Source organism: Typha latifolia, chromosome 9, assembly GCF_019914945.1.
Source record: "Typha latifolia isolate L0001 chromosome 9, TyphaL0001v2, whole genome shotgun sequence".
NCBI classification, from domain to species: Eukaryota; Viridiplantae; Streptophyta; class Magnoliopsida; order Poales; family Typhaceae; genus Typha; species Typha latifolia.
The window spans coordinates 9625321-9645125 of record NC_133094.1 but is presented as its reverse complement, the minus strand read 5'-3'; the positions used below and the strand labels follow the sequence as shown (position 1 = coordinate 9645125).

The 19805-nt window shown below is 37.1% G+C and overlaps 1 protein-coding gene and 1 non-coding gene across 5 annotated transcripts in view; both read right to left on the bottom strand.

Moving 5' to 3' along the window:
* Positions 1 to 1519: 1519 nt before the first annotated feature.
* TRNAT-UGU (transfer RNA threonine (anticodon UGU)) lies at positions 1520 to 1591 on the bottom strand. The gene has a single exon. It is a non-coding gene; the product is annotated as a tRNA-Thr (tRNA).
* A 429-nt stretch (positions 1592 to 2020) lies between these two features.
* LOC140794995 (eIF-2-alpha kinase GCN2) overlaps positions 2021 to 19805 on the bottom strand; it is a 59864-nt gene continuing 42079 nt past the window's right edge. For 3 of the 4 annotated variants that reach the window (XR_012110240.1, XM_073147351.1, XM_073147352.1), the window contains 5 exons: positions 6662 to 6747; positions 6449 to 6551; positions 6239 to 6361; positions 4643 to 4783; positions 2021 to 2377 (listed from right to left, as the gene is read on the bottom strand). Coding sequence is in view for 2 of the 4 variants with exons in the window: in XM_073147351.1 (XP_073003452.1) it covers positions 4673 to 4783; positions 6239 to 6361; positions 6449 to 6551; positions 6662 to 6747 (423 nt within the window). In the remaining 2 variants the exon portion in view is untranslated. Of the gene's footprint in view, positions 2378 to 2827; positions 2907 to 4642; positions 4784 to 6238; positions 6362 to 6448; positions 6552 to 6661; positions 6748 to 19805 lie in introns of all 4 variants that reach the window. The other variant, XR_012110239.1, reaches the window with a different exon arrangement.

Sequence of the window (19805 nt, the reverse complement as noted above, 5' to 3'; positions counted from 1 at the left end):
GGCGCTTTCTGAGACATTTGTTGAGATAAGATGCTTTCTCACAACGCATTAACGGGATTTACTCTGAACTCATGCAATTAATTAGCTTTTAATTGTGGATTTCTTCTCTATCAAAGCATTTTATCACTTTTTTTTTTAACTTTAAAATTTGATGCCTTTATTTTGATATTTACTAGTATATATCAAAAGTTTGATTCATCTTCCTCATGCAGTCATTCTTCCCTGCATCAAAGATGACCGACTAAAAGAATTCATAGTCCAGAGAAAGAATAGATCGTTTCAAAAACGATCTCATGAGATTGTTAAGATTCAATCGAAGGGAGTTAAAAAAAAAGGCGAAAAAGAAAACCAAAAAAAAAAAAAAAATGTAATCCAACTAAACCTCCCGCAAGATCATAGCAGATCTCTCACTCGCGGACGAGGAATGTCGGAATCGGAAGCCTCCGATCCCTCTCGCAAACGAAGAAATTGCCTCAAAACATCGGATTTGTCTTGGGACAGAGTGAGTTTGCTAAGAAATCAGTCGCCAAATCGAAACCAGAGATTTTGAAAAAAAAAAAAAAAAAACTTGATTGGAAAGCAGATGTACCACCTATGAAGGGCCCGGAGAATCACGGATTCGATCAGATCCACTTTGAGTTGCGCTGGATTCCATCTCGCAAGTTTGAATCGAAATCGACTAGGAGGGATTTCGAGATCCGAACAAGAAGCTGACCTTGCTTTGCTCGATCTCCCCACCCAAAAAAGAAGAAGAAAAAAACAACAAATTAGAGTAAAAAGAGTACAAAAACTTTGGAGAATATTTTCGTTTTAGGGTTTTAGTGTTGAGCTGTTGGCGAAAAGGCGGCGGTTACTATTTATAGAGGTAGGGTTAGGGTTTTATCGGTTCGATTTGAAACTTTTACGTAATTGCCCTCGCTCTTTCCGTAATTGCCCAAATGGAAACATTCATGTTAGAAAATACTCGCTTGGTTAAAGAATAAAATATATCATAAATAATATATAATACTCAAACTTTAAGTTGGAATAGAAAAATAAGGATAAGAGGTCTGGTATCTACAATATTACTAATATTATAAAATATTAACCATAGAATTAGATTAGTCATAGGGGAACCTTCAACCAAGTGGAAATTACTATCTATTTAATCACACCCTATATTTTACCAAATATTTCAAGAGCACCTCTCTCTAGATACTTAACTAACTTAACTAAGCTCAATTACTACACAATAATTATAAACCAATAAATTGCCAAATAAATAGAACCCATGACTAGGAATTGACAAAATAACTTTAGACCTAAACCCACCTTCACACAAAGAAATTCATCTCCTATAAAATAATAAAATACCAAAAAAATAGAACCCATGACACAGTTTAATCCTATTAATATAAATTTCTCTTTTTCTTTTTTCTTTCTCTCTCTTTTGTGTTCTTTGTCCAGTTCCTTTGAGGATCTAAATATGGGGTTCTAATTTAATTAAAAACTGAAATAAAATTTACAAAATCTCCTTTAATGCCCTCACGCAGGATCGAACTACGGACCTTCAGTTTACAAGACTGACGCTCTACCACTGAGCTATAAGGGCTGGTTTGTAGCATATTTATCGTCAATTTTCTTGGATATACTCAATTATAATTTTCTAACTGCACAGAAGATCTGTTAACATAATTATTAAAATTTATAAACACTCAACAAATAAATACAAAAACTAAATTGGAGATTCATATAAAATTATTTGTCCTTTAAATCGCTTTACATAATATTTAAATATTATTCAATATCTTCAACCAATATCCATATATGCATAGACTATCCAAATAGAGATACGAAATTGGGATATTAAGACGAAAAAAATATAAATTCATACCCAACAAAACTCAGGATACAGAATTAGATCTGGTTGGATTTAATCCCACCTGCTTTCACCTCTATGTACAATGTATTAATATTTGGAAATTGTTCTATGAGCATAAGAGTGGCCAAATAATACGAAAAGAGTGCACAAGAAATCCTCTGGTGAAGGAAATATATTTCCCAGATATATTTACAAGAACTTTAGTGACATCAAAATTGCTCACTGTTCATGTAGCAAGATGCAGCAAAAAGTGGATCTCACAGACATTATATTTCTATTGTATTACAAAATTCACTCTTCTTTTGTCAACCAAAGGAAAATTTTATGCACTCAAATGGGAAAAAAACACTAAATAAAAGATTGAGAAAAAAAATGGAGCTACAAAAATTCAAACATCATCACACAAAAATAGGTGACTGGCGGTGAGATTAAAGCACAAATGCTCCCCTACTTGTTTAGCCGATCCCCTCTTAATGGCAGTGGGCATTTTAGGGTATATCCAGCCTAATAAACCACCTGCAAGAATTGAATAAACAAACCAGTGAGCGCAATTAGTTCAAAATTTAAGAAATACTCCTCTGTTAAGATAATAAGATCAGCTACATTATCAAAAGAAACAACTGATAAGTACTATAAAGAGAATTGAAAAGGGCACTTGTCATGAGTCCAGAAAACTGCAGCCATTACTGGACACTAGAAGAAATCGAGGCCCCCTGATACGCGATGTTCGGGGAGGAAGATATAATTAACCTCAATTTTGAGGAGGCTATTTCCAAGACCTGAATACATAACCTCAGGGCACAAGAGGCTAGTCTTACCGCCACACCAAGTGACGTTCCATATAATCTAGAGAGCTAAGAGAATCTAGATACAAATAAATCAATTTAATGAACTATCCAAAAGAGCTTCTTGGGTGTTTATCTGATGAACTCGCCTTTAGGTAATTCATCAAAATCTATATATTACCTTCTCCCACATTACAATTTTTTAAGGTCAGATATCCAGGTCAGATATCCAGGCCAGATAATACTATCTTCTGGTTGTCCTGCATGAATGCCAACATCACCATAATCATCAATATTTGTCAAATGACTAGGACAAAAGAAGTGTTCTTTCAAGAGAAACAAGAAACCCCACATGATCATGAATTCATGATCATAATTAATAACATTGTCATCGACATGCAAGATTTCCCCATAACTTGGGATTGGCCAGATCTTCATCATCCAAGACTTCCCCAACAACATGGTATTAGTTGGTGTAAATTTCAAAGATGATAAGGCTCAAAAGAACTTAATTTTTTTTGTGAAAGACTGTCCTAGAAATGAACCCATAAAATATTAGTGCCAAATTACTACCCAAAGAAAAATCAGATAATAGAGTGATTTGGCATAAAAAACAAGGTTATTTGGAGGAGTAGCGTTGCAATTCAACTTCATTGAACAAAAGGACCTCTAGTAAGGCCTCTAGACTAGATGAAGAAAGATGATAATACTGTTTTGGGATTTGCGTCATTTCCAAGGCAAGATAACCAAATAATAATGGATCTTAATCGATGGAATAAGTTACACAACTAAAAAATTGATAGGTCTCAAAAAAGACTGACAAATTCATAAGACTGCTCTGACTTAATGGCAACACTCCCAAAATTGAACTCAAAATTCCTAAGCAAAGAAAAATCAGTCAAAACTTTCTTGCAGTAATTACTGAAGCATATGGTGCGAAAGGCTGCAATAGCACTCTTATCTGGTGCAGGTGGACGCATGAAACCTAAGCACAAAACTGCAATGGTTCCTATAGACTTAATATATTCAGGTAGAGAGAAGTTTGGATTCAGTGTATTATCTTCATTTTTAAGGCAAATATCACACAATTGACTAAATATGTCGAACTAACAATCTCATTTATACCCCTTCTCTCTGTTTCTCTCATATATACCATGAACCAAAAACTTGCTAATTCCTCTTCACCATGATCATTTTTATCACGACTAGTTAATAATATGATTGCTTTTTCTTACAGATGGTCTTCTTAACTCTTTTATAAAGCTATATTATTACCAACTCACGCACATCTACTTGTTCTGATGTAATCCCAACAATTAAAATGAGCTATAAGAAGAATTGGTATTGAAAAAGAAGCGGAGAATTCTTAAACAACACCCTACATTTTCACCATTTTCTGATTAACACCTCGTCTTTAAAGATTTTATTATTCAACCTTTCGTTCTTTCCTATAGTTTTTATTTGATACCTTGAATTAACTAAGCCTAACCATTTTTCAAATAGAAGAGTGTCAACCAAGAAATGTCAGATTAGAATATTAAAGATAATTTCTAAGATACTTGAATTATCTTTTAGTAAGGTAGAATATGGTGATTAAATCTAAGAAGAGAATTTAGAATTTTTAATTTAGTGGGGGTGGGGGGCTAGGGTGGGTTATGGCTTAAAAAGGTGAGTTAAGACAAAATTCTCTAAGGGCATTTTAATAATTTAATCAGTGAAGTTACATAAACCATATACTAAGATTAATGGTAATTGGTCAAGATAATAATAGAGTGTTATATGAAAATTATAAAGAAAAAAGAGAGATCTGGTTACAAAATCTTCAAGGATAGGGTAGAAAATGACGAAAATGTAGGTTTGTTATTTGAAAACTTCCTGAAATTACAATGCTGCACTCCATTAGATTAGTATTAGGATCCACTATAAATGGTAGGCCATGATTTACACATAGAATACAGATTTTATTGACGAATCTTTAAATAGTTAAAGGACAAACCAGAAAAATAAGGCCAAAATGTAGACATAATCAACTCCAGATAGCGAGATTTCTGAACTGCGATGACATTCCATCTGATAGAAACTTAACAACCTCCTCTCTCTTAACCTCTTTCTCTTTCTTCAGCTCAAGATGGCGAACCTGAGGAAAGAGACATAATATGTACTTAAAAATGATTCCTAGCAAGGTAGTATATAGCTAAAATTAATAAAATTTCTGATTGACAATAGAAGCAAATTATCATCTAAAATATCAAAAGTTATCCTCAACATACTCTCTCCACTATCTATGGATCAAAGAAAAGCATGATATTATCATACAAGGTGGTCAATTAAGCATAACACACAGGACAAGATGCTCTTATATAGATTTGATCTTCGATCCCAACTTCGAACTAATCAAGGTTTAATTTTCCTTCTCCAGTAGGAAATTTGCTAGATATCTCATACTCAAGCTTCTTCTATGAATAACATATAGGGCAGAAGATAAACAGTGTTACAACGATGTTGTTGCTAATCACATTGCATGAGAACTTAGGTGGCTGGAGCCTAAATTAAAAACTTTTATAGTTTTATCCCTAAATAATGTTGTAAAAGGTTTAATTTCAAGTTAAATGGAATTCGTATTCTGTGAGTGAAATATTTTGGGGAAAAATTTCTAATTGTGTAGAAATTTCAGCTCAAAATTATAAAATTTGGGTTCAAAACTTCAAATAAATTCATATGGAATTAATCTAACATGTTCCTACACTAAGTTTGACTCATTTTCAATAAATTTGACGTATTAATTTTTCTAATTTGGGGCAAAATTTGGAGGAAATTAAATTTCCCTTTTGATTCCTATACTTTACAAAGTAGTTTTCATAATGCTAGATCTATATATAATGACTTTTGCAAATGACAAATCTAGCAAAATTAACCTAGATTTATCATTTATATATCCCAAATTAGTTGCTAAAGTTAAAATAAAGAAAATGCCTAAGAGAATGAAACTTTTTTATACTTTTTCAAGAGTTTGAAGAAAATATCTTATAAATCCCTCCTAGATCTCCTCTATTTTTTCTCTTCTTCTCTTCCACCTACTCCTGATTTGGGAAAGTTGCAGCCAATGGGTATCGGATGACACATAAAGGGGTGTGGTGCCACCCGATACTATGCCCGTATCACTTAATACAAGCAATACATGCATGACACACACCGGCATGTTAGGCTCCATATATGAGTAATTATTACTTTCTTATTTTACCGTCATTTTTCTACTTTTTAAAATTTTATCATTTAAAAATAATATTTAAAATTTTACGTAATTAAAAAATAGTCTTACAAACGATCGATTGGGATCCCAATTTGGAGCTTTGGAACCTTGGATAAAGTTATAAATACCAAACTAGAGAGATGATATCATATGGTTAGAATATAACAAATAACAAAATTGAACAAGCAAAATAAATAAATAAAAGAGAATGTCAATCTTTCATGACAATAGTTGGTAAACAATTTTGGTATGTTCTAGCCTTCTAGGCCTTCTGGCTTTAACTGAATATCAAGCAACTGAAAAATTGATATGGAGTAAGAAATCCAATGAGAGAGATGCTACCTTCACTAGATCAGTTTGAGAGAGACCAACTTCAGTTACAATGATAAGAACTTTAATGTCATAGTCGCTTGCATATTCATACTGTTCTTTCAGACTTGGATCTGACTGGGGTACAAACTCTGCCTGAGATAGTCACGTACCATGAGCAATTAGAAGTTCATGCCTAGAGTTACCAAAATATCAATATGAACCCTTGCCTGCAAAACTGACCTTTATGTTTGCCTGCCAAAGTTCTGCAACAAACTCCATGCGTTCTTTTAGCAGTCCGCCACCACCTCTTGAACAGACAAGCACGCTGACACTAGTATCGATCCTGGACAGCAAGACAAGAAGATATACTACTCTAGGAAAACATAAAATTAAAGGTTTACAGGGATGCTCAATGCACAAAAGAGGAACTACTTAATCAAATGTTTATCGCACCTTGGTGGCCTGATATCTGCAGAACAATGAATAAGAACTTTCTCCAATGCAATGCTGACTCCAACTGCACCTGGAGGATTAGTTTTCTGGACAAATATAGGCACACCATTACTATAAGTAGCATTCTACCTGATCATATACTTTAAGGAGGCTCAATCACGATAATGGCTAATAAGTGTTCACAGAAAAAGCTAAACATTAGAAATTTATAACAAAATCAATTGAGATATTTAAATGATAGTGAACTTGCTGTAGTTACCTCATTCAATTGCTAATAATATTTAGAGCTGAGATGCAGTAGTATATCTAGACTTCTTATCAAGAAAAGGGAGTTTGACAAAACAAAAATTAGAAAAATATAGGGCTACATCATGTTTTTCTTGGCATGCTTGGAAGGATTTCAACTTTCATGCTACCAGCATTCACCAGAGATGCAATGATCACATCAAAAACTTCATGTCAAATCTTTGAGGAAGATTTAACAACTTTCAGCCCTTGATGGGCTGAGATCTGCAAACCCTCATGTCAAGGTGAGAAAAGGTGAGTTAGGGATAACTTTCCAATCCTGAAACACAACTCAAGGCTAGAGAGGTGTTCCTTTCCCAAAGTTTTATCATTAATGAGTTTTTCTGGTATGAAATGAACCACTTCAAATAGGTACATTACTCCAGCCCAGAATACAATTAATCTGGCATGGACTACATGAGGTAAACTACTGGTATGAAATGAACCACTTCAAATAGGTACATTACTCCGGCCCAGAATACAATTAATCTGGCATGGACTACATGAGCTTCAAGTAGTTTACCAGACAAATTGATAAGTTTGACATTCTTGGCCCATCAAGCAAAATCGGTGGCACTAGCTAAAGCTAAAGTTCCATTAAAGATTGTGTCCACATGGTAGAATGAACGAGGGTGTTAGGACTTAGGAGTGTGTTGGTTCGATCTTTATTAAGGTAAGGGGTCAGGCCTAGAAGGCAAGTGAGACTAAGTGAGGGCTTTATACCCTCGGGAGGGGAACATCAATCCATGGCAATTCAGTTTAATAAATGTTTCATTCTTGTCCGGTGCAGTCAGTCAGTCAGTCAAAAAGCAATATTCTTGTTCATTTGGAGGGAAATCACATCATTCTCTCGGCAATAGGAGTCGGGATGGAAAGCAACCCGATCTGTCTATCAGTTTAATACATCAAATCAAGAATCGTTGTGTTGGCCATGGCACAACATAATACGTGCTAGCCATACTGCAAGAGAAGAGGCTCCACCTACCGTCGTCACATGCAAGAGAGGGGGACAAAAAGAAGTAGAGAGGGAGGCTACTCACCGTCACCTACTCTGCTCATCGTTGCCCTAGCTTGAGGAAGAAGATGATGGAAGCAGGTCGAATAAAAACGATACATCAAGGGCTAGGGTGTAAGAACCAAATAAAATAACTAAAATAAAATATAAAAAATCTCTTGGAGCGCACGTGCATACCTTTCTCTCTGTTTTGGATTTGGATTCTTCTCTATAAATCAACTCGAAAATCCTCTCTGGGGGAGGAACCACAGCCCCCCATTCTTCCCTCTTTCCACCTCTATCTCTTTCTTCCTTCTTTGTCGTCGAGGTCACAACGTGAGATCAAACCGTCGAAGCATCGCCGGAGTAATTGCAGACCACCACTCGACTCGTCGGTGAGTGCTCTCCTACCCCTTAAGGTTAATTAAAAATTAAATAGACTAGAAGAGAATTACCTAATTATTTGGGCGTTTGCGGGTCGGCGAAGCTCGCCGTCCAGTGGCCTTCAGCCGCTGTTGCTCCTGCTCCGGAAGCTTCGTGTCATCGTCCTCATGCCATAGGTACTTCCTTTGGAGCCCTTGTGACTTAGATCGCTGTTGGCCATGAAATTGACTCCGATCGTCAATGATCGATCCGACCTTCTCCCTTTTCGAGCATGTGGCTGTGGTGGTGAGGAGCCGTCGGGTGCCATCGATGGACCTCTGGCCGACGTGATCATCGTCTCTCTCTCTCTCTCTCTCTCTCTCTCGATTGTTGATCCCCTCAAGGAAGGAAGCGGGGATGGGCTCAATCTCAACCCGAGCCAACCCACTTATGTTATTTGGGTTTGGGCTTGGATTTCGGATCCAAAAGACTAGACCCGACTCGACCCGACCCAACTCTTTTAAATTAGTGAGATTGGGCCTTTAGCCCAATCCATTTAAATGGATTATTGGGTGAGCTGCGGGCCAACTACAGCCCAGCCCATGAATAATATTGAGTGTGGGCCTTAAGCCCAAACTATTTAGTGGGTTTTGGTGGGCTGTAGGCTAGCCACAACCTAGCCTAACCATTTGGGCTTAAACAAGCCCATTTAAATAATTTAATTAGTTTTAAATTTTAGAAATCATGATATTAGCTAAATTGAAATGTGTTATTTATTTATTTATTTATTAAATGTGGTGATTTTTCTTAACCTATAGACTAGATATTTTAGTTGTTTTACCTAGACACAGGTGAGTGGGTTCACTTACGTATTTATTTTATTCATTCATCTTGTATTTTGTGCTTTTTATCAGGTCACGTATAATTCATTGTGCAAATACATTATTATATTTTTTTTTCTGTGCATTATTATGTTCTGGGTGCAAAATATAAAACCCACTGCATTACTATACTTAATACATATAGTCATTTATATGATTGATAATATTAGTGGAAAAACATAATTGTTACGTGGTAGGGCTTTGAAAACAGACACATGTTAGATATTTTTTCGTGCATCTCCCTGTGGTGACTCAAGACTACCTTGAACTCCAAGGGCCAGTCCTAAATCTGATCAGCATATGATCCATTTAGACGACTCTGGCACGCTAAGAAAATAGTCCTAGGCTAGATTAGAAATCTCCCTGATGTGACTCTAATCTTTCTCTATGGTTAGTGAAAAAGATAGGATGAGTTTATCACATAGTGACACTCCTGGTGACTCTAACTAAATTAACTATAAGGAAAAAACTCAAGTGTATATTGAGGTAACTTATAATTGATATGGATTTTCAAGAACAATCCCAAGTTGAGACATATGACATTATTATAAATATAGAAAAAAATTCAGCATATTGATGTGAACCATGTTATGAGATATGATTTACTCTGTTATTACTTGTACTATTATTATTATTATTATTATTGTTATTATTATTATTATTATCATAAGCAAGCTTAGTAAGATTCTCATTTTATATTATTGCATTTGTATTTATTAAAGTTATGCTATGGATTCATATTTATTTGGCTTTCGAGTGGATTCCACTCACTGAGTTATCGTTGCTGGCTCATTGGCTCCCTCTTCTAATATTTCAAGTGCTGATCCATTTGGCGATGAGCGAGATACACGGGGACCCCACCTCCACTTAGGATTTTACTATTTTGTCTATCGGTCATATTAGATATTTTATTCTAAACCATCTGTTATTTTAGTTTGATTGGTGACATTATCGATGACATTGATGTTTCTTTATTATTGGATTATATTAATTGGAGTTAGCTGTTCATAATTAAATTCTTATTAGTTTGGGACTTAGAAAAATATTAGTTAAGGCTTCGTGTACCTCAAGTGCATTAAGGTACATGTCCAGTTATGATTCTAATTTTTAGGTCATGACATAGGGCATGCAGGTCGAATAAAAATGTTCCGACAAGGGCTAGGTAACGCAGGTTGAATAAAAACGACCCGATAAGGGCTAAGGCTAGGGCAATCACTTATAAAGTTATAATGCAAGAAGACCACGGGAACAAAACTAAGAGAAGGGAAAAAGAGAGAGCCATATTACATTTGTGGTCCTAATTCCTAAACCTGCTTACTCATAAAATTCTAATATTTTGATTTTGAGTAATTAAATTGCAAGATGGAATAAAGCCTATCAATTTATAGACTGACTACTAAGAACATTTATTAACCTAGAGAAGTCAATTATTGTATGCTTTCTAACAACCTTTTCCCTTGCATATATCAAAGATAGTTTTCTCAAAGAGCTATAGATTTCTCTAAATACATATGATGCATTTATCTTTCTTCTTATGATCTACCTCTGGATCTACCTCTAAACCATCATCAACTGAGGAATTCATTTAAGATAAAATCACTCGTTGCTATTCTTAATGCATTTATCTTTCAACTTGCTTGAACATGATGATTACTTTTTCTCAAATTATTTCATGCTATTGGAGCCCTAGGTTTATTGTCGGCAACCTCATGCCGAGTCGGTCGATCACCCTAGTGGTCAAAGTCAAGATTCATCTCTGAGCTCGAGTCGTCTACGAGGCCTTCACGCTCACTCGATGAGGACTCTTCCCGTCAAAGGACATCGCCGAGCTTGAATACCCAATCTCCAAGCTTGAGGTTCATCTCCGAGCTTGAGGACTCCTCCTGTTGAGGTTCGTACTCGCCTAGAGATCTTTGTTGACTCTGCAGCTCGAGGGCCAGCGTGAGATATCCGTTGTGGAGCTCTCCGATCATCTCCTCTCTTGAGCAGGACCTACTCCAGAAGATCTCCATCGAGACCTCCACCGTTGACTTGGAAGGAGCTCCTCGTGAGCGAGATCTCCATTGAGAAGCTCTTCGATCATCTCCTCCCTTAAGTGCAACCTCCTTTGGAAGATCTCCATCGAGGCCTTTATTGTCGACATTAACGGAGCTCTCCGATCAATCGTCCCTTTCCTCTCTTATCCAAGCAAGGTGTCCTTTTCCTCTCTTTTGATTTTTTTTCTCTCAATCAATTGATTGGATTGGCTAGTTGGACTATCCTTTCTACTGTTTGATGGTTGGATTGGATTTGATTCTGCTCATTCACTTTGCTGGTTGGATTTGCTCATCCGAAGTTTGATTAAGAATAAATTGTTACCCTTGAATTAATTGTACCAACTCTAATCAAGATTTAATTACTATTGTTGAATTTATTACTATTGTTGCTTTCAATGACATTTTTATACAGCCCGTGATTACCTTCTTTCTTCCACTAACTACTGACTGACCATATTGGTCTACCAATTTGATGGACGGGGTGGGGTCTCTCCTGTCAGCTCGACATTTATCTTCACATGCCCCTCTAATGCTCCAAAGAATATGCTACTTAGAAGGCTTGTCATCATCATGTTGAAGCATATTTGATCACCTCCATTGACAAAGCTCTATTTGGATTTTATTTGATTTACCATTGCAGCTAATCTTGGCGCCATCTTCGGTCATGTTTTGTTGAGTCTTGGTGGTGTTCGAGAGTATCACCTTATATGTACTCAAACAGCTCTGCAAGGTGAACAATATATCTAGCAGTTGTATAATCATATGCGTGATATTTGGCGTGAGTTGCAAACCTTAGAGCCTTCTAACATTCCTCTAACTTATGAGAATTTTAGAGAGCATTGCCAGTTTTACCAATTTTTGTGTGCTCTTCACCAGGAGTTTGGCAGGGACTTTGGTCCATCGTGGCACCCTGCCGAGTTTAGAGTTAGCTCTTGTTGAGCTAGTTGCTGAGGAGACGCATCTTTGTACAATTCATTCTCGATATGCTCCACTAGTGGTGTTCCCTTCGACTGGGATGGACTAGGTTCCTAGGGCCGTAGCTGCTAAATACTCTCGTTGTCGTTGAGTGTTCTCATTGTCACAAGCCAAGCATTTGATTGAGACATACTGAGAACTGTATCCCAAGAAATGCAAAAACCACAAACTAAAGAGTTGTCCATGCCCAAATACATCTGTGGCTACTAATGTTTCTTCTTAGATATCCTCCAATGTTTCTTTTATGCATATTGCTCCACCAGATCATATTTAGCAGATTAAACTCCTTAGTCTCTTTTGCAGAACCTAGTCTCCACTATGCCTGCTTCTTTCATAAATCACTCAACCATGTCTGCTCCTTCTGGTAGTACTCATGACACTCAGCATATGACTCCAATTCCTTACTGCTTGCTCACCTATGTCATAATTAGCATCACGTCAAACTATAAATAGATCTCTTCTTTCCATTTGTTAAGATGGATCGATTACCACTACCTTGTCTTACTCTACCTCATATCTTGCATGTTCCTTTGTCCCTTGTTCCTATTGGATAGAAGCTCTTTTAACCTTTGTTAACTTTATTAACTTCATGTCTTCTCCTCTCCTACAAGATCGCACTCCTTATGGGGTTCTTTTCTCTGTTAAACCAAATACAATCATCTTCATGTTTTTGGAAGTACTCGCTTTGTTCTACTACTTGCTCATGAGTGTGACAAGCTGTCAACTCGATATGTGTGATGTGTTCTTAGGTACAATTTTGAACACATACTATCAATGTTATGATCCTTCAACTCATCGAATGCAGATTGCTCGTGTAAGAACCAAAAAAAAAAAGGTTGAGAGAGGAGTGTGCACATGCAACCCCCTCCCCTCTCCCTCTCCGGCACGCGACGAGATGCAGCGGAGATCTCGCTAAATCCAAATCGAATTAGATTTGAATTTTGCTTTTTAATCTATAAATTAAACCCTAATTCTCTCTCTCTCCTCAACCCCCCCCCAAGCCTCCTTTTCCCTTTCCTTCTTCTTCTTCTTCTTCTTCTTCTTCTTCTTCTTCTTCTTCTTCTTCTTCTTCTTTGTTTCCTTCTTCCTTACCGTCGGAATCACGACGTGGGTTCGACCTGTCGGAGCATCGCCGGAGTAAATAGGGACCATCACACTCCTCCCTGGTGAGCCCTCTCTCATCCCTCTAGTTTAATTTCAGTTTAATGAAGTAATTTAGAAATACCTAATTTGGGGGATTTCAGGTTCGTTAGCAACTCATGCCGGCCGGCGGCTTTGGGCTGCTACTACTCGTGCTCAAGAGCTCCAAGCCATTGGCCTTGCGCTATGGTTGCCTTCTGGGAGAGCCCTCGTGGCTCTAGTCGTCGTCGGCTTTGAAGTCAATCGTCGGTGGTGAGTTCTCCTCCACCTCGTGAGGACGACGAAGTAGAGAGAGAGAGAGCCGAGGGGCTTGAGGGTGGTCATGAACCGCCGCCGGCAAGGTCGCCGACGGTCACTCTCTCCCTCGATTCTTCTCTTTCTCGCGTCGATCGCGAGAAAGAAGAAAATGGTTTGGTTGGGCTCGAGTTTAACCCGAGCCAACCCCTTTTTCTTACGAGTTCGGGTTCGGGTTTGGATTTCAGATCCACAGATCCGACCCGAACCAATTAAATTGGATGGGCTACGGGTTAGCCCATAGCCCAATCCATTATCTTAGCTAGGCATTGGCCCAGCCCGATTAGTTCTTTTTTTTGGAATAGGCCGGGCCAGATATAGCCCAGCCCAATCTAATAAGTAATTTAACCCATTTTAGTTCTTTTTAGTTTTTTTAAAATTTTAAAAATATTGATATTATTCAAAATGAAAAATTTATTATTATTTATTATTAAAGGTGGTGATTTTAGTACGTGAGCTAGAGATTTGAGATTACGGTTGTCTTGCCTAGACTCAGGTAAGTAGGTTCACTCACATTTATTTTTATTACATTTCGTACCTTTGTCAGACCATGTAAATTTTCTGTGTGCAAATTTATTTATTTCATCGTTACGTGCAAAAAATTTAATTGTTATATTTTCTATGTGCATTTAATCATTATATTCAGTGCATCACCATACTTTGTGCAAATATTAAATTTAGTGAAAAAAAAAATGAGACTAGTATTGGTACGACTTAGAGAACAGTCCCGGTATAAATCGCTTGCGATTTTCTGTGGTGACTCAACTCTACTGAAAGTTCAGGGGAAAGTCCTAAATTAGATCACTGTGGTGACTTTTTTAGGTGACTCTAGCGAGGTTAGGGAACAATCCTAGGATGAATGAGAAATTTCCTAGGTGACTAACTTTTCTCAATGGTTAGAGGAAAAGACAGTGTGTTGATCACATGGTGATACCATCTGATGACCCTAACTAGATCAGCTATGAAGAAAAGTCCTGAGTGTCATCTCGAGATGACTTCTAGTTGATGTGGATCCATAGGGTATAGACTCATTAAGACATATGGTAGTATAATTATTGGAAAGATGTTAATATGTTGAAACCGTGCAAGGTTACAAGTTGTGACTCTATTGTTATCATTGTTATTATTTAAAGAGCATGCCTATTGCAAATTGTTATGTATATTGTTGATTTTTTTTAGTTCTAAATTTTATTTTATTCAACATTAATAAAATTTAGAATTTATTTGGTTTTCGAGTGGATTCCACTCACTGAGCTATAGTTGTTGGCTCATGAATTCTTTTTTATTTATTTATCTCAGGTAATAGTCACCGGGGCGACTGAGCGAGATGTACCCGGACTATACCTCCACTTAGGATCCACCTATTTATTTTTTCACTCTTTTGGATTTTATGCTTTAGATTAACAGTTAAATTTATTTCGTTTAGAGACTCAAAAACAATGACATTGTTTTATAATTAGGGATTTTTATAAATCACACCCTATATTTTGCCTATTTTGTGATTCGCACCGCGTCTTTGGGGATTTTATAACGCGACCCTTCCTTTTTATAGTAATGTTCATTTAACACCCTGAGTTAACTTAACCTAACTATAATCAAACAGAACGATACCAGAAAGAGAATATTCTGTTATAATCTATTATATAATTTATAATATTCCTAAATTACCCTTGTACTCATCTCTAATTTTATTCATAACTTAAACCTCTATAATTTATCATCTCATAGCTCCCCAAACTATGAAGAACATCCCTAAATGCCAAGCTGACCTCAAAGCTTCCAAACCCCAAGCAATAGCTCCCCAAACACCAAGCCATCGGAGTTGAAGGAGCTTGTAGTCGGAAGGTTGCAGCTTGGAATTAGAGCTTCCCAAAGCCTACATCACCAAAACACCAAGCAGTCAAAGGTTGAAGGAGGTTGCCTTCCGAAGTTGCCCAAACGGCAAGAGCTTCTCCAAGCCTACATCACTCCTCCTAAGTTGGGATTTTGGGGTTAGTTTCTGTAATTATTTTTGGTTGAATGCCATTTTGGGGTTTTAGGATTTAAAGACAACTCAACCCCATTTTGGGATTTTAGGTTTTAAAGATGATTTCTTAAGGGTATTTTAGTCATTTTTGAACTAGAGTCACATAAACCATATAATATGGTTAATGTCAGTTAGCTAAAGTAACGTTAGGGTGTTAAATGAATATTACAGGAAAAATGAGGGGTCGCGTTATAAAATCCCCAAAGACGAGGTGCGAATCATAAAATAGACAAAATGTAGGGTGTGATTTGTAAAAATCCCTTATAATTATTATAATTAGTTTAATTTAATAAACCAGATCTTCTTCATTTATTTCTTTATTTATTTTTGCCATCGTACACTTAAAAAGTATTAATAAGGCTTCATGTATCTCAAGCATATTGAGATGCATGGCCAGTCATGATTCTTATTTCGGGTCGTGACAGCTCATCATGTCTATTTTCTTGAGGATATTCCTTATTACGCTCATGAGTCTCAGGATCTCACATTCCTTGAGCCTTTATCTTTGACATCTTCTCCTCAGCCTCATTTTGGGACTGTGCCCATTCATATTCTCCAAATAAGCCTCTTGTTGGATATCCTAGTAATCCTCTCCCTTCGTGTCCTATCACTCAGGAGTACCCTCGATGGGTTATTCTTGTACCTCATTTATTTGCATCTCCTGTTTCATCTTCTACGTCACATTCTACACCCTCTCCTCCTGTTAGTACTATGGGCCCTTGTTGAATTCAGCATGAGCATCGTCCTGAGAGATATTGATTTATTGATGTTACATGTTATTCTTTTCAGTTTTACACCTTCTTGCTAGCTCTTCATGCTAATCGTGAGCCTAGTTCTTCTTAGGAGGCTGTTGTCTATCCTGAGTGGCAGCATGCTACGAATGAGGAGTTTTAAGCTTTTGCAAACACTCAGACATGGAATGTTGTTCTTCTACCATGTGCCATTGAACTTATTAGTTGTAAATGGGTTTTGCAAAATCATGAGGCAACCTAATGAATCTATTGACATTTACTAGAGGTTTCACTCAAGAGTATGTCATTAATTATGAAAAGACATTCGCCCCTATAGCTCAAATGGTTACTGTTCATACCCTTCTTTGGGTAGCTGCCATTCATTGCTGGCCTTTGTATGAAATGAATGTAAAGAATGATTTTCTTCATGGTAATTTGATACAAATAGTTTATATGCAGCCTCCACCTAGATTGTCAGTCCCTCTATCCCATGTTTACCAGTTTTATTGTGCCATTTATGGCCTCAAACAGCCACCTCGTGCTTGGTTTGAGTAGTTTTGTCAAGCTATGATAGAGGTTAGTTTTGTTGAAAAATGATCATGTCCACCCTATGTCACACATTTCTCCACAGGGACAGGTTATTCTACTATATGTAGATGATATGATTATTACAGGTGATGATTCAGTTGCTATTAAGTCTTTGTAGAAACACCAAGTCTCAGCATTTTCAGATGAAAGACTTATGTCATCTGTGCTATTTTCTTAATTTTGAAATTGCTCATAGTGAGAAGCATACTTGTATCTCAACAAGTTTAGTTTCTTGGTCTTGAAATTGCTCACAATGAGAGAGACATACTTGTATCTTAACAAAAGTATGTTTCTGATTTAATTAGTCAGGCAACTATATCTAATGATTGGACAACTGATACACCTCTTGAGTTTCATGTGAAGCTGTCTTACGGATAGAATGCCATTGGCAAATCCGACTAGATACAAGCAGTTTGTTAGTCAGCTTATGTACTTATGTATCACTAAACTAGACATTTCTCATTCTGTGAGCATAGTTAGTTTGTGGCAGCTCCTCGATCTATTCATTATGCAGCTACTCCAAATTGTCAAATATGTGCGAGGGATTATTATTCTCTCTCTATTGATGTTTGCTTATTCCTCTCCCATTTGTCGTATTTATTCTAATGCTAGTTGGGCTACTGATTCTACCACTTGTCGTTCTACCACTAGATTTTGTGTGATCATTTGTGACTCTTATTATCATAACCCAAAATAGGAATCGTGGCTAAGATTAGGCGTGATGTAAGAACTGAAAAAAAAGAGACGAGAGAAAAGAGGGCTCACATGCACTACACGTGCAACCCCCTTCTCTCTCTCCCTCCTTGTCACGCGACGGGAGAGGTGGCCGTGAGATTTCCAGCCACTCTGAATCAAATCCAAATTCGGATTTAAAAACCTAACCTATAAATATGAACCCTAACTCTATTATTTCACACCCTACACAGATCTCTCTTTCTCTTTCCTAAACACATTGGAGCTTGCGCAGTAGGATCAGACTACAGGAGCATCGCCGGAGCAATGAGATCACCATGCAGCTCACAAGTCAGCCCTCTCTCACCCCTCAAATTTAGTTTAAGTTTAATGGGTTAAAATATAAAAACCTAATTTTAGGTTGCGGCTTCATCGGCAAATCATGCCTGCCAGCAACTTTAGGTCCTTGCTGCTTCGTCACCAAAAACTTCACATCTTTGGCCTTGTGCCATAGGAGTTCTCCCTTGGAGCCCTCGTGGCTTGGGTCGCGGTTGGCCATGGATGGAAGGTCTTCCACCGCTGATTGCCATAACCGATTTTCCCTCCCCTCTTTCAAGTCATCGAGGTATCGAGGGCATTAGCAAGGTCAGCGGATTGCCAACGATAGAGATCGTCAGTGATTTCTCCTTTCTCTCCTTCCATTTTCCTCTCTTTTTTCTTTTTCCCTTGTCATTCTCGTCGAGCTCGAGCCCAACCTTTTCTTTTCTCGAGTTTGGGTCTAGGTTTCGGACCCAAAGACCCGACCCAATCCTTATTAATAGTACCCAACCCGATTATTGTAAAAATATGGGCTACGGGTTGGTCTGCAGCCCAGCCCAACCTTTTGGACTTAAATTAGCCTATTTTAGAAATTAATTGGTTTAAATTTCAAAAATTATTATACTGATTAAATTAAAATTTATGTTATTTCTTTATTATTTAAAGGTGGTGATTTTTAGCACGTGGACTAGAGACTTAGAGGTTTCAGTTGTCTTACCTAGACTCAGATGAGTGGGTTCACTCATATATTTATTCATATTGAATTTTGTGCTTTTTGTCAGATCACATATTTCTATGTGCAAACTTAATTATTATATTTTGTGTGCAAAATATATGATCCAATAAATTGCTATACTTCGTGCAAATAGCAATTGTTAATAAACAAAAATATTAGTGAAAAAATATAATTGATATTTGGCATGGTTTAGAAAACAGTCTTAGTATGTATCGCTTGCGACTTTTCGTGGTGACTCAAATTGACTTAGAAGTCCAAAGGAAAGTTCTATTTTAGATCATTGTAGTGACTTTCTTAAGTGACTCTGATGGAGTTAGAAAACACTTTCAGGTTAGATCAAAAGGCTTCCTGAGGTAACTCTAATCTCTTTCAACGGTTAGTGAAAAAGACAGAGTGTGTTTATCATATAATGACATCTCCCGGTGATCTTAACTAGTTCAACTATGAGAGAAATACTCAAGCGCCATCTTGAGGTGACTTCTAATTGATGTGAATCCATGGAGTATTGACCCAATTGAGACAAAAAATATTATTATTATTATTAAGAAAAATTCAGTATGTTGGGGCAGAGCATGTTATGGGATATAACTTACTCAGTTATTATTTGTGCCATTGTTATTATTACAATAAGCATGCTTAGTGAAATTATCATTTTTATATTGTTAGACTTGGATTTAGTTCAAGTTATATTTATGGATTTAAATTTATTTGGCTTTTGAGTGGATTCTACTCACTGAGCTATAGTTGTTGGCTCATGTGATTCCCTTTCTAATTTTTCAACTCGTCGTTGTCACCGCTCACCTCCGTCCTCACTGCCCCCTAAGCTCGAGGCACTAGATCCGCAAGTTAAGTTCTTATTCAACTTGACTTGACCCACAACCATTTCTCAAGCGGTGACGACGAGGATGGCAACGAGCAGCGACGAGCTACATGAGGGGTGTCATGTGACACCCCTAGTGTCCCATGCCGGTTGGCACGACTGTTGTTGGTTTGTCATTACGATGACCTTTCCTAGAAGGACGGTTGGGCAATGCCCTTTGTACCCTTTCCTATTGATGAACTCTTTCATTTTAGTGTTCTATTTAGATCAGTTCACTAGGATAGC